This window comes from Hyla sarda, chromosome 2, assembly GCF_029499605.1.
Source record: "Hyla sarda isolate aHylSar1 chromosome 2, aHylSar1.hap1, whole genome shotgun sequence".
Taxonomy (NCBI): Eukaryota; Metazoa; Chordata; class Amphibia; order Anura; family Hylidae; genus Hyla; species Hyla sarda.
Window position 1 is genome coordinate 216,896,852 of NC_079190.1, and position 14,247 is coordinate 216,911,098.

Consider the following 14,247-nt stretch of genomic DNA (forward strand, 5'->3'; position numbering starts at 1 on the left):
TCATATTCAAATCATATTTTTTAGAGGAATATTGCCATGAGGCATAAATTATTTGACCCATAACAACAACTGAGATGTTTCTGCTTCGACTTTCCAAAAGCAGTGCAAAAATGACATTTTTTACAATGATTTGCACAACTGTGGCGGTTTTAAGAAAATCACACACACAAAAAAAAAAATTCTAACGCAATGTGTAAATACAGCCTCAGGAGAGTTATATATCTACTGTATATATACTGTTCCCATAGAGATAGCAGCAGTATACAGAAGCTAGAGCTGGAAGGGGAGGGGTCTGTGAGCTAGCAGGAACAATATGATAGGTGATGAGGTAATGTCATACTGTAGTTGACAGGAAGTCAGCTGACCTAAAACGGACCACATCCTCAGACAAAGCCACGTATCTTTCTGTGGGTCAGATTGGTAAACCAAGACAAAAGTTAAAGTAATGAAATCGATGCAGCTTTGCTGCGATGAAACAAATGTATTACCAGTAAGGAAAGTATGCATGACTAGGCAAAAAAAAATATATATATATATTTTTTTAAACAAACAGGTAGTGTGAGTGCGTGCATACATGTGTGAGATATTACTGTATACCGTATTTTTCGCCGTATAAGACGCACTTTTTCTTCCCCAAAACTGGGGGGAAAAAGTCGGTGCGTCTTATACGGCGAATACACCCCTATCGCGGCGGTCCCTGCGGCCATCAACGGCCGGTACCCGCGGTTAATACAGGACATCACCGATCGCGGTGATGCCCTGTATTAACCCTTCAGACGCGGCGATCAAAGCTGACCGCCGCATCTGAAGGGAAAGTGACACTAACCCGGCTGTTCAATCGGGCTGTTCGGGACCACCGCGATTTGACCGCGGCGGTCCCGAACAGCCCGACTGAATAGCCGGGTTAATGCTTACAGGACACCGGGAGGGACCTTACCTGCCTCCTCGGTGTCTTCTCCGTTCAGGGATCCCCTGTATGGCCGGCGCTCTCCTTCCTCGTCATCACGTACGTGGGTCGGCGTGCGTAACGACGTGATGGCGGCGGCGGAGAGCGAGGATATCCAGCCGGCAGCAGAGACGTTCCGGAGCGACGGGGACACGGCGACAGCGATGGAGCGACATCCAGGGCAGCGGTGACGGGTCCGGAGCGGCGGGGACACGTGAGTATTACCTCCTATGCAGTGGTCTTCAATCTGCGGACCTCCAGATGTTGCAAAACTACAACTCCCAGCATGCCCGGACAGCCAACGGCTGTCCGGGCATGCTGGGAGTTGTAGTTTTGCAACATCTGGAGGTCCGTAGGTTGAAGACCACTATTGGGTTCAAAATCTTTATTTTTTTAGATTTTGCATCTATAAATTGGGTGCATCTTATACGCCGGTGCGTCCTATAGGGCGAAAAATACGGTATATATTTTACACACACACACACACACACACTTTTTTTTTCACTTGGAAACCAATCTAAATATTATCATACCTTTAAAAAATTTTATACACAGAATTCCTTATAAGAGTAGTGTCACACAAACAGAATTTGCAGCACATTTCATGTTAAATCAATACAAATAAACAGATGAACACAGCATCAAATCTGCAGCAGAACCTGTACATGTAAATGTGCCCTAAGAATAATGCACATTACCTACGCCTGAAAAATGTTCAGACGATAGTAGGTTTAGCATTCACAGACTATATCTAAATCATGAAGGTAAGTAAAGGAAAAAGGTTTCCAAATATTGGTGAATGAGTCAATGCTAATACTGTCACACCTACCTTCAAGTCAATGACTAAAGATTGGACTAGATGAAATATGACGGAATTATCCTCCCAATTAACATATGTGGAAGCTTTGCACAACTTGACACAAGCAATTGCAGCACTTTCGGTCAGTGGTTTTCCTACTCCATGCCCAGTTAAAGCTTTCCTGAGGTTTTCAAGGAACAGTTTCTGCAAATACAGAACCACATAATAGATGCATTAGAATTGGAAAAACAATTTTTTTTTTTTAAAGATGGCAGTTATAACTTTTTTTCTTATATGTGGCTGTATGAGGACTTTATTTTCACAGAAGCAATTTTATCATACATATATTTTATTTGTTTTTTGTTTTATTTTCTTGGGGAAAAAACTAAACTAAACACAGTAATAATGTAGTAAAAATACTATTTTATCTTTAATCTGAGGGTCAGTATGAATATGTTTTTGTGTTACTGCATTCAAAAAGCCAGAACTTTTTTACATTTTCATCACCATTAGAGATGAGCGAACTTACAGTAAATTCGATTCGTCACGAACTTCTCGGCTCGGCAGTTGATGACTTATCCTGCGTAAATTAGTTCAGCTTTCAGGTGCTCCCGTGGGCTGGAAAAGGTGGATACAGTCCTAGGAGACTCTTTCCTAGGACTGTATCCACCTTTTCCAGCCCACCGGATCACCTGAAAGCTGAACTAATTTATGCAGGATAAGTCATCAAGTGCCGAGACGAGAAGTTCGTGACGAATCGAATTTACTGTAAGTTCGCTCATCTCTAATCACCATAGCTAAGAGAAAACTGTTAGGTAGTTAAACCAAGTCATATATATATATATATATATATATATATATATATACATACACACATATATATATACATATATACACATATATATATACATATATATATATACACATATATACACATATATATACATATATACACACACACACACATTTACACACGCACACACACATTTATATGAGGATCTTTGCAGTAACCATACAGTTCCTTTACCTTGTTCAATTTATTTTCTTCCACAACCTCCTTCGAAATGTCTTGAATAATTTCAGGACATAGAACTAGTAAAATTATCTGCAAGGGCCAAACAGCTACTTTTCTCTTGTTGCTTTCAGCAAAATTGTCCACCAGGTCAAACAACTTTTCTGCACAGTCTGGAAGAGGGAAGAACAGGTTATTTGCACTGACATACACTGGACTATACCAGTAGATAGGATGCCACATGTAAGGCTCCTTTCACACTTCCGTTTTTGGCCGGTAGGTGACGTCCGTTAGGAAGATAACGGGAGAAAAATGTCACGTATTTTTCTCCCGCTATCATAACGGGACTTAAAACGGAGGTTCGAAGAATCCCATTCAAGTGAATGGGATCCTCTTTGGCCGTATAACTCCCATTTTGCTCCGTTACAATAACGGATGTTAATAGCCGACAAAGAAAAATAAATAAAAAAAGAGACATTAACGTCCGTTTGTAACGGAGCAACAGTTTAGTGTGAAAGGAGCCTTAGAAGGGTGACAATGCAATTGTTCTAGCAACTGTTGATGTTTTACAAAATTTTCTTCATCATGTGGAATCATGTAGTCTTAATAACATCACATGGTTGGATACAACTATGAAAATGCCAACTCTGCATAGTTTTATGTATAATAAAAACACTCAATAACTTCTGGGGGCCTTAAAGAAGTACTCCGCTGCTCAGCGTTTGGACAGCCGTCACGCCAACTCCCATACACTTGCATTGAGGGGGTGGGGCGTGACATGAGGGGGTGGGGCTATGTCTTCACAAGCTCCCGGCGCCGAACAGTTTGTTCCAAACGCTGAGCAGCGGAGTACCCCTTTAAAGGAGAAGTATCATGCAGAAAAACCTATCCCCAATTTAAAGGAGGGGGAATAGCGAAGTTTTAGATTGCGGGGGTCTGACTGTTGGGATCCCCCAGCACATTCCAACACACAAACACACACACACACCCCCAATACTACTTCGCTGAATCAGGCTGGCAGGAAAACTCTGTGTGGACATTCCACTGACAGCAGCTCGCCGGCTTGCAGAACCCGCAGAAAGAATAGGACATTTTTATTCTTTTTGCGGACACCGGAATCAGAATTTCGGTAGCAGAAGCATATGGCGCAGAAATTCTGCCGTGTGCAGTAGAATCCAGAGACTCTGCTGCAGCGGAATTCCATACAGAAATTCTGCAGAGTGAACATGGTCTAAGAGTACAACGATGGCAGACCTGAGGACCATCACTAGCCCTGTGGGTGGCATGCAATCTCTTTTTAAAGGTGTCAATGGGGTGACTGAGGCGATTCCAAACCTAGGCATAGGAGCAAAAGCTGTCATTATCCTGAATGAGCATATGCAGCAGAGTAACACCTCTTAATGAATGTGAAAAAAGCACTGGCAGTGATTACTAAAGGTTTAATGACCTCTTCCCCCCCCCCCCCCCCCATATGATGTAACAGTGTAAACTTAGTACAAAAATAACATGGTCCTCAAAACAAAAATAAACCACATTTATATTCAGTACAGTTAATGTGTATACATAGTTCAATATTAACCCCTTAAAGGAGTTCTGCAGCCATAGACAATTATCCTTGGGATAGGTGATAAGTCCCTGCGGGTGGTCCCAGTGTTTAGACCCCCTGCGATCTCCTGTGCAGAAGGCGTGTTGGCCGCAGCATGATGCCGCAGCCTTCACCCCCCACCTCCATTTATCTCTATGAGAGAAGCGGCGATGCAATGTTGGTACATCCCCGCCTCTGCCATAGACCTCACTGAGGTCTACGACACGCGCATTAGTTTCGTAGAGCCATGGTAATGCTGGGTCCCCGTACGGGAGATCAAAGGGGTCCCAGCAGACGGACACCCCCGCTATCAGACACTTATCCCCTATCCTGCAGTACTCATTTAAGGAAACTGCCCATTTTGGACACAGACAATTTACATAGTAACAGTTTGTAAGGTTGAAAAAAGACAAGAGGTCATCGAGTTCAACCTAAAACCCTAATGTGTTGACCCAAAGGAAGGCAACAAAACCCCATGCCCCATTAGAGAGAAAAAAATCCTTCTGGACTCAAATATGGCAATTAGAGATGAGCGAACTAACAGTAAATTTGATTCGTCACAAACTTCTCGGCTCGGCAGTTGATGACTTTTCCTGCATAAATGAGTTCAGCTTTCAGGTGCTCCCGTGGGCTGGAAAAGGTGGATACAATCCTAGGAGACTCTTTCCTAGGAATGTATGCACCTTTTCCAGCCCACCGGAGCACCTGAAGGCTGAACTAATTTACGCAGGATAAGTCATCAACTGCCGAGCCGAGAAGTTTATGACGAATCGAATTTACTGTAAGTTCGCTCATCTCTAATGGCATCAGAATAAATCCATGGATCAACGTTCTATCCCCATAAATCTAGTATCCATAACATATTATATTATTACTAAAAAAAATCATTTTTTCCTCCTCGCCTTTTAAGAGCAATCACATTCACAGAGACTTAATGATAGAGAATTATGAAAACCAATCAGAGTGCTGAATACCAAAAAAAGGTGGCATCTGACATTCAAACTTTTATTTAGACCAGTCATAACATTGGGTGAAGTTTCTTCATATTTCAGTAATACATTTGCCCATAGCTAGAATTTTTCAGATAGTAATCTGATCCTAGTTACAAAAATCCACTAGATGCAAATATAAACCTTCTTGGTATGCCCTTTTATAGTTTAATTTCAGGGGCGACGATAAATTTGTGTCATACCTGCCATATCAGTCTGAGGTCTCTGGTACAATTTGGTAAACTCATCAGGATAATTCTCTACCCAATTCCAGAACGCCTGCAAAAAAAAAAAAAAACGCAAACCAGTTTAATAATACCATATCTTGACCGGTTTGGGCAAAAGTCAATTTTCTAAGTTAACTTAATATAATATATAGATAGATAGATATACAATAAACTAAGGTAAGGTCAGCTATGCCTCATGGCAGTAGAGAAAAACTTAACATTTCAGTTCTAGATACCTTTTCAAGACTGTTGATAACCGCCAGCTGAGCCACTTTCTTAAGAGACTTGAACTTAAAGACTGTCTCTGAAAAACAAAGGGATCGGTCAGGGCTTTACCATTACAGTAACATCACACTCCTGCTGGAAATATGCATTGTTTTGGAGGACAGACAACAACATAAGATGGCATGAGTGGCATACTGTGTGCTCAGCCCACTGACCTTGTAAAAGTCTTTTAAGTTTTGCGCAGTCCACATTGATGTACTGTATCAAATCTATATCATGAACATCAGCGTTATCCTCTGAGCAAACCGTAAGTTCTTGTAGCCTTCAGAGAGCGAAGAAGAATGACAATAGAATTTAACTATGCCGCATAATGCACTGAAATCCAATATATGTCATAAGGTAATAAAAAGGCTCCACACTGTGGGCACTAGGACAAATAAAAGAAGTTACTCTAGCTTTCTAAAAAAAAAAAAAAAAAAAACACTAAGGCATCATTTTCCAGCTTTCCAATGTAGGAAACATTTGACACTGGTGGGAGCAAAGACTTAGCAAAAGTACAATCTGTATACTCCACACATCCCACATATGCATGAAAGTCTAACATAGCTACCCAGATAACATATACAGTATGTCTACTAATATCTTATTTCTATTAACTACTTAGAAACATAGAAAATTTGTGTTTTTTCCTCCTTTCCTTTTCATCAGGGCTAAATGAGGAATTGATTTTCATAGGGTCAAGCTATACTTTTTAATGCTCCCTTTTCTTCACCATATATTAGTATTTAGTATTTACTATTGATGAATACTATTTACTATTGAGGCATAAATAACACTCTGTGGCTCAGTTTGATTATAGTGTTAAATTTATATACAATATTTTATATTTACTACTTATACATAATGAAAGAACTTACACTGCATTGCCCTATCTGGGTCCCTAAAGCCTGTTCATTTTTAAAGGGTAACTAACTTACCACAGCTCATTTGGGCCTTAAAGACAAAGCTAGTTCTATGTTTGCATTATCATTTATTCCTCCTCGCCTTCTAAAATCCATTACTTTTTTATCTTTCCATCCACAGACCCATATGTGGGCTTGTTTTTTTGCAAGACCAGTTGTGCTTTGTAATGACACCTTTTATGCTACCATTAAATGTCAGGCGCAACCCAAAAAAATATTTTTTGGGAAATTTAAAAGAAAAAATGGGAATTTTGTAAATTTTGGAGGGTTTCGCTTTTACGAAGTGCACTTTACGGTAAAAATGACATGTTTTCCTTATTCTGTGGGTCGATACGATTAAAAGGATACCCATGTTTACACGCTTTACTATTATTGTACTACTTTAAAGAAACATTTTTAAACAAAATTAGTAAGTTTTAAATCGCCCTATTCTTACCCCTCTAACTCATTTTTCCATATACAGGGCTGAATGAAGGCAAATTTTTTGCGCTGTGATCTGTAGATTTTATTGGTTCCACTTCTGAGTATATTAATTTCATTTCAAATGTTTTGATATACAGTCAGGTCCATAAATATTGGAACATCAGCACAATTCTAACATTTTTGGCTCTATACACCACCACAATGGATTTGAAATGAAACAAACAAGATGTGCTTTAACTCCAGACTGTCAGCTTTAATTCGAGGGTATTTACATCCAAATCCGCTGAACGGTGTAGGAATGCAGTTTGCATATGTATGTACGTATGTGTTATTACCTCATTATCCCATTACAACAAGCAGATAAAAGGTCCAGAGTTAATTTTAAGTGTGCTATTAGCATTTGGAATCTGATGCTGTCAACTCTCAAGATGAGATCCAAAGGGCTGTCACTATCAGTGAGGCAAGCCATCATTAGGCTGAAAAAACAAAACAAACCCATCAGAGAGAGAGCCTAAACATTAGGCGTGGCCAAAACAACTGTTTGGAACATTCTTAAAAAGAAGGAACGCACCAGTAAGCTCAGCAACACCAAAAGACCCGGAAGACCAAGGAAAACAACTGTGGAGTATGACCGAAGAATTATTTCCCTGGTGAAGAAAACCCCCTTCACAACAGTTGGCCAGATCAAGAACACTCTCCAGGAGGTAGGCGTATGTGTGTCAAAGTCAACAATCAAGAGAAGACTTCACCAGAGTGAATACAGAGGGTTCAACATAAGTTGGAAACCATTGTTGAGCCTCAAAAACAGGAAGGCCAGATTAGAGTTTGCCAAACGACATCTAAAAAAAAGCCTTCACAGTTCTGGAACAACATCCTATGGACAGATGAGACCAAGATCAACTTGTACCTGAGTGATGGGAAGAGAAGAGTATGGAGAAGGAAAGGAACATGATCCTAAGCATACCACCTCATCAGTGAGGCATGGTGGTGGTAATATCATGGCATGGGCATGTATGGCTGCCAATGGAACTGCTTCTCTTGTATTTATTGATCATGTGCCTGCTGACAAAAGCAGCAGGATGAATTCTGAAATGATTCGGGCATTATTATCTGCTCATATTCAGCAAAATGCTTCAGAACTCATTGGACGGCGCTTCAAAGTGCAGATGGACAATGACCTAAAGCATACTGCAAAAGCAACCAAAGAGTTTAAGGGAAAGAAGTGGAATGTTATGCAATGGCCAAGTCAATCACCTAACCTGAATCCGATTGAGCATGCATTTCACTTGCTGAAGGGAAAATGCCCCAAGAACAAGCAGGAACTGAAGACAGTTGCAGTAGAGGCCTGGCAGAGCATCACCAGGGATGAAACCCAGAAATGTCTGGTGATGTCTATGCATTCTAGACTTCAGGCTGTAATTGACTGTAAATGATTTGCAACCAAGTATTAAAAAGTGAAAGTTTGGTTTATGATTATTATTCTGTCCCATTACTTTTGGTCCCTTAACAAGTGGGAGGCACATATGCAAATGTTTTAATTCCTACACAAATCACCTGTATTTGGATGTAAATACCCTCAAATTAAAGCTGACAATCTGCAGTTAAAGCACATCTTGTTTGTTTCATTTAATTTCAAATCCAGTGTGGTGGTGTATAGAGCCAAAAATGTTAGAATTGTGTCGATGTCCCAATATTTATGGACCGGACTTGAAGCAGGGAGAGACGCATGCTCCACTCTCCAGCTCACCGCTCGATCCAGCTCACTGCAGGAAATGGGCTCCATTAAAAGTCTACGGAATCATCTCCTATAATTAGATGGATTGAGCGGTGAAATGGACTGGAGAGTGAAGTGCGCTGCCGCACGCTTTTCCCAGATACATCTAGTGATCTGTGTGACCTATCAAGCTTGTTTATTTATATGAGTAATCTTTTACATCTACAGGACTGTGTAAGGGCTTATATTCTGTGCAGTAAGTTATAGCTCTCATTATTTTAGGGTCTATGCAACTGTTTTATTTCTTTTTAATCCATATTTTTGGTGAGGCAACAAAAAAATATTTGACATTTTTACCAATTACGACCACAGACGTAAATGTACGTCCTGGTTTGGCGGTACTTTGCGCACCAGGTCGTACACTTACGTCCTGTGTATGACCACGCGCATCGGAGCGGTGCTCGCGTCATACACGGCAGATTCAGGCTGCTATCAGCAGACGGGGACCCGCCGGTAATGGCCGATCGTGCGGATGTCCGCCATTAACCCCTCAGATGCCGTGATCTGTACAGATCTGTACAGCGGCAATGCGCATGATAAAATAGATGATCTGATCGCCCGCAGCGCTGCCGTGGCGATCCAATCATCTGTGATGGCGGGCGGAGGTCCTCTCACCTGCCTCAGTCCATCTCCCGGCGTCTCCTGTTTTGGTCTGAGATCTAGCAGACCAGAGCAGAAGATCGCCGATAATACTGATCAGTGCTATGTCCTATGCATAGCACTGAGCAGTATTAGCAATCAAATGATTGCTATAGATAGTCCCCTATGGGGACATAAAAAGTGTAAAGAAAAAAAAAAAAAGTAGAATTTTTTTTTTTTTTTTTTAAGTGAAAAATCCCCTCCAATAAAATTAAAATTGTCCGTTTTTCCCATTTTACCCCCAAAAAGCATAATTTTTTTTTTCATAAACATATTTGGCATCGCCGCATGCGTAAATGTCCAAACTATCAAAATGTAATGTTAATGATCCTGTACGGTGAACGGCGTAAACGTAAAAAAAAAAAAAAGTCCAAAAATGCTGCTTTTTTGTCACATTTTATTAAAACAAAAATAAAAAATGATATAAAAGTTTTATATATGCAAATGTGGTATCCATAAAAGTACAGATGAAGGCGCAAAAAATGAGCCCTCATACCGCCCCATATACGGAAAAATGAAAAAGTTATAGGTGGTCAAAATCGGGCGATTACTGATTTTGTACAAAAAAAAGTTTTAGATTTTTTTTAAAGCAGTACAAAAATATAAAAGTATCTAGCCATGGGTATCATTTTAATCTTATTGACCCACAGAATAAAGAACACATCATTTTTACCGCATAGTGTACAGTGTGAAAATGAAATCCTCCAAAATGTGCAAAATTTTGGTTTTCATTTAAATTTCCTCCCTAAAAAAATATTTTTGGGGGTTCGCCGTACATTTTATAGTAAAATGAGAGGTTTCATTACAAAGTACAATTGGTCACGCAAATAACAAGCCCTTATATGGGTCTGTAGATGGAAATATAAAAGAGTTATGGATTTTAGAAGGCGAGGAGGAAAAAATGAAAATGCAAAAATAAAATTAGCCTGGTACTTGAGGTGAAAATGGGCTTGGTCCTTAAGGGGTTAATGTGCAATCACTTGTACAGTGCACTGAAATGCTATTTTGTCATTGTATCGCAGCCTACTATAATTTCTACTTCTATTACACTCTGCCATTAGAACTCAAAAGCCACTAAGGTAACAGAGGGGCCCACATGTTTTTATCCGCAGATACAACATATGGCAGCTGTAATCAGAGACATCTCTGATCCCAGGGGTTAATGCCAAACCACCACACTCCTTGTAGCTTCTCAGTCTCCATGGTTCTTTAACACCTCATCATTAGCCTGAAATTTCAAAGATTCACAGAACTTTTTGAACTTGACTCAATAAAAAAGGTTCACACCTTGTAGAAATACGACTGAAAACCGCATTAAAATTATTGCAGCTTAAAGAAAACAGGACTCCTGATGCAGAAATCCGGAGCTCCGCTGCATGCTGGTTGCCCTCTCGATGGGTATGAATAAAATGGCATATCTCGGGTAGCAGTTGCTTGACAAGCATCGTCTCATCCAATCGCATACAGTCTTTTGGTTGCTAAAAAAAAAAAAAATAAAAAAAAAAAAAAAATACTTATTGAAATCTGAAAAGGGCACTGCAGGAATTTATTAACTACAGTAAAATCTCTCCAAAAGACCAATTCTTTAAGAATAGACAAACCTGATTTTCGGTGACCACTTTTAATAGCACCTGAGGTGTCCACTGAAGAGAGTCTGCAGTCTTTCCACTTCATGTAAAAGCACCCTAAGGTTGCCCCACATATACAGGAGATGGCATGGTAATTGGCGCATGGCATGGTCAAGGACAACCAGACAAACTGCTATGTGTGCCAGCATAATAAATGTTATTAATTAATAAAGCTCTATTCACACAAGGACAGGAACAACTAATTGACAAAGTTGATAATCTATAATGAAGATCACTCGACGATTTTCATCATCGATTAGTTGTTTGGTCTGCCCGCCCTGTAATTGTGTTAACCGGTTGATAAAGGATAATAGTGCAGGTGACACCGACTACACTGATTTTTACATTTTTTTTATTTGATCCCGCCAAGATATTCTCTAAAATGTAAACCTGAACATTAGGTGGTTTGGTGCACTCTGGGAGTTTCCTAGACCAGAGGTGCACTGCTACGGCCTGGAAGGCCCACTTGTTACTGTAGTACACCCCTTTTATGAATATTTATTTTCTCTTCCTCTAGTACGTGGCCTTTCATGCTTTGAGATCTCGCACATTCACATTGAATCATCCAGTACTGCCAGTCCGCAGGATCAGTGCACAAGCAATACTTCCAGGCTACATCCAGGTTGGCAGCACTCGGGATCTCACTGCGAGTGTGTGCAAGAACCTCAATCATGGAGGGCCTACATATTTAGGGGAAGAGAATATATATTAACCCCTCAAGGACGCCAGGCGTATCCATACGCCCCCGTTTTAAAGTCCTTAAGGACTGAAGGCGTATGGGGACCGGACCGGGATGCCGGCACATCACCAAGGGGGGTCCTGAGACACACACCCCCCCCCCCCCATGTCTGCAATCTACAGCGATTTCGGGTCATACGGGTCTCCATGCTATTGGTTGCTCAGAAGCGACCGACCAATAGCAGATCGGGGGCGGCGGGGGGGGGGTTAAAGTTCGGTTCCACCGTTCTGCCCACCCACAGTAGTCCGGGCAGAATGGGTCAACCCACGGTGACAATATGCGGCTGGCCTTGTGGTGCAGCGTGCTGCAGACTATGGAAGCCGGTGAATTCCCTAGCAACATCTGGAGGGCTACAGTTTGGAGACTCCTATATGGCAGTCTCTAAACTGTAGCTCTCCAGATGTTGCAAAACTACAACTCCCAGCATGCCCAGACAGCTGTTTGGGATTGCTGGGATTTGGACTAGAGTTTAGAGATCACTGTGTAGTGGTCTCTAAACTGTGGCCCTCTAGATCTTGCAAAACTACAACTCCCAGCATGCCCACACAGCAAATTGCTGTCTCACCATGCTGGGAGTTGCGTACCTCCAGATGTTGTATAACTACATCTCCCAGCATGCCCTTCGGAGATCAGTACATGCTGGAAGTTGTAGTTTTGCGACAGCTGTAGGCTGGAGGTAACAGAACCTAACAAAAGGTTTTCCAACCAGTGTGCCTCCAGCTGTTGCAAAAGTACAACTCCCAGTCTGTCAGTGCATGCTGGGAGTTGTAGTTTTGCAACAGCTGGAGGTTTGCCAACCCCATGTGAATTTACAGGGTACATTCACACGGGTGGGTTTACAGTGAGTTTCCTGCTTCAAGTTTGAGCTGCGGAAAATTTTCCGCCGCAGCTCAAACTCCTAGCGAGAAACTCACCGTAACGCCCCACCTGTGTGAATGTACCCTAAAAACTAGGGATCGACCGATTATCGGTTTGGCCGATATTATGATTTTGGGCATTATCGGCAATTACCTTGGCGATAATCCGATAATGCCCTGCCCACCGGACCGCACAAATGCACATGGCGCTCTCTCACTTCGGAGCCCTGTCGTATTTCAAGGAAACAGTTTAGGGCCACATATGGGGTATTTCCGTACTCTGGCGCAATTGAGTAACACATTTTGGGGGACTTTTTCTCCTTATACCCCTAATGAAAAGGAAAAGTAGGGGGTCTACACCAGCCTGTTAGTGTAGAAAATTTTTTTTTTTACACTAACATGCTAGTATTACCCCATACTTTTTATTTTCACAAGAGGTAAAAGGAAAAAAAAGACACCCAAAATTTGTAACGTAATTTCTCCCGAGTACGGAAATACCCCATATGTGGGCGTAAAATGCTTTGTGGGCGCACATCAAGGCTCAGGATTAAGAGCGCACTATGTACGTTTGAGGCTTAAATTGGTGATTTGCACAGGGGTGGCTGATTCTACAGCGGTTCTGACATAAAACGCAAAAAAATAAATACCCACATGTGACCCCATTTTGGAAACTACACCCTTCACGGGATGTAATAAGGGGTGCAGTGAGCATTTACACCCCACAGGTGTCTGACAGATTTTTGGAACAATGGTCCGTGAAAATGAAAAATGTAATTTTTCATTTGCACAGCCCACTAATTTTAAAATTTTCGTGGAAAATTGTTGCTGAATTTTGAAGCCCTCTGATGTCTTCCAAAAGTAAAAACATGTCAACTTTATGATGCAAACATAAAGTAGACATATTGTATATGAGAATCAATATAAAATGTATTTGAAATATCTATTTTCCTTACAAGCAGAGAGTTTCAAAGTTAGAAAAATGCAACATTCTCAAAATTTTCATGAAATTTGGGGATTTTTCACCTAGAAAGGATGCAAGTAACGACAAAAATGTACAACTATGTTAAAGTAGAATATGTCTCGGAATCAGAATAATCAGTCCTTAAGGTGAAAAAGGGCTCAGTCCTTAAGGGGTTAAAGGTGTGTGCAAGAGTAACAAGCGTGCCAACTATACCTGGGCATCTCGGGCATAAGCTTAGGCTGCAACTAATGATTTAAATTATTTTTTTCATTTAATCAAAAATATATACATACACATAACATATACCGTATATATGTGTGTGTGTGTGTGTGTGTGTGTGTGTGTGTGTGTGTATAATTTATTTGATTAAATGAAAAAAAAAATATGAAAATCATCAGCTGCAGTCCAAGCTCATACCAAGTTATTTGCCTGTGACAGATATATTTGGCTCCAAAAAGTTAAACAGATTTGTAAATGACTT

The 14,247-nt window shown here is 40.9% G+C and overlaps 1 protein-coding gene across 7 annotated transcripts in view; it reads right to left on the reverse strand.

Moving 5' to 3' along the window:
• Positions 1-14,247, reverse strand: part of NF1 (neurofibromin 1) — a 241,565-nt gene that overhangs the window by 199,379 nt on the left and 27,939 nt on the right. For all 7 annotated transcript variants that reach the window (XR_008888649.1, XM_056556350.1, XM_056556349.1 and 4 more), the window contains exons 4-9: positions 10,869-11,059; positions 5,999-6,105; positions 5,795-5,862; positions 5,535-5,610; positions 2,773-2,930; positions 1,776-1,949 (exon numbers count right to left, since the gene is read on the reverse strand). Coding sequence is in view for 6 of the 7 variants with exons in the window: in XM_056556350.1 (XP_056412325.1) it covers positions 1,776-1,949; positions 2,773-2,930; positions 5,535-5,610; positions 5,795-5,862; positions 5,999-6,105; positions 10,869-11,059 (774 nt within the window). In the remaining variant the exon portion in view is untranslated. The remainder of the gene's footprint in view (positions 1-1,775; positions 1,950-2,772; positions 2,931-5,534; positions 5,611-5,794; positions 5,863-5,998; positions 6,106-10,868; positions 11,060-14,247) is intronic.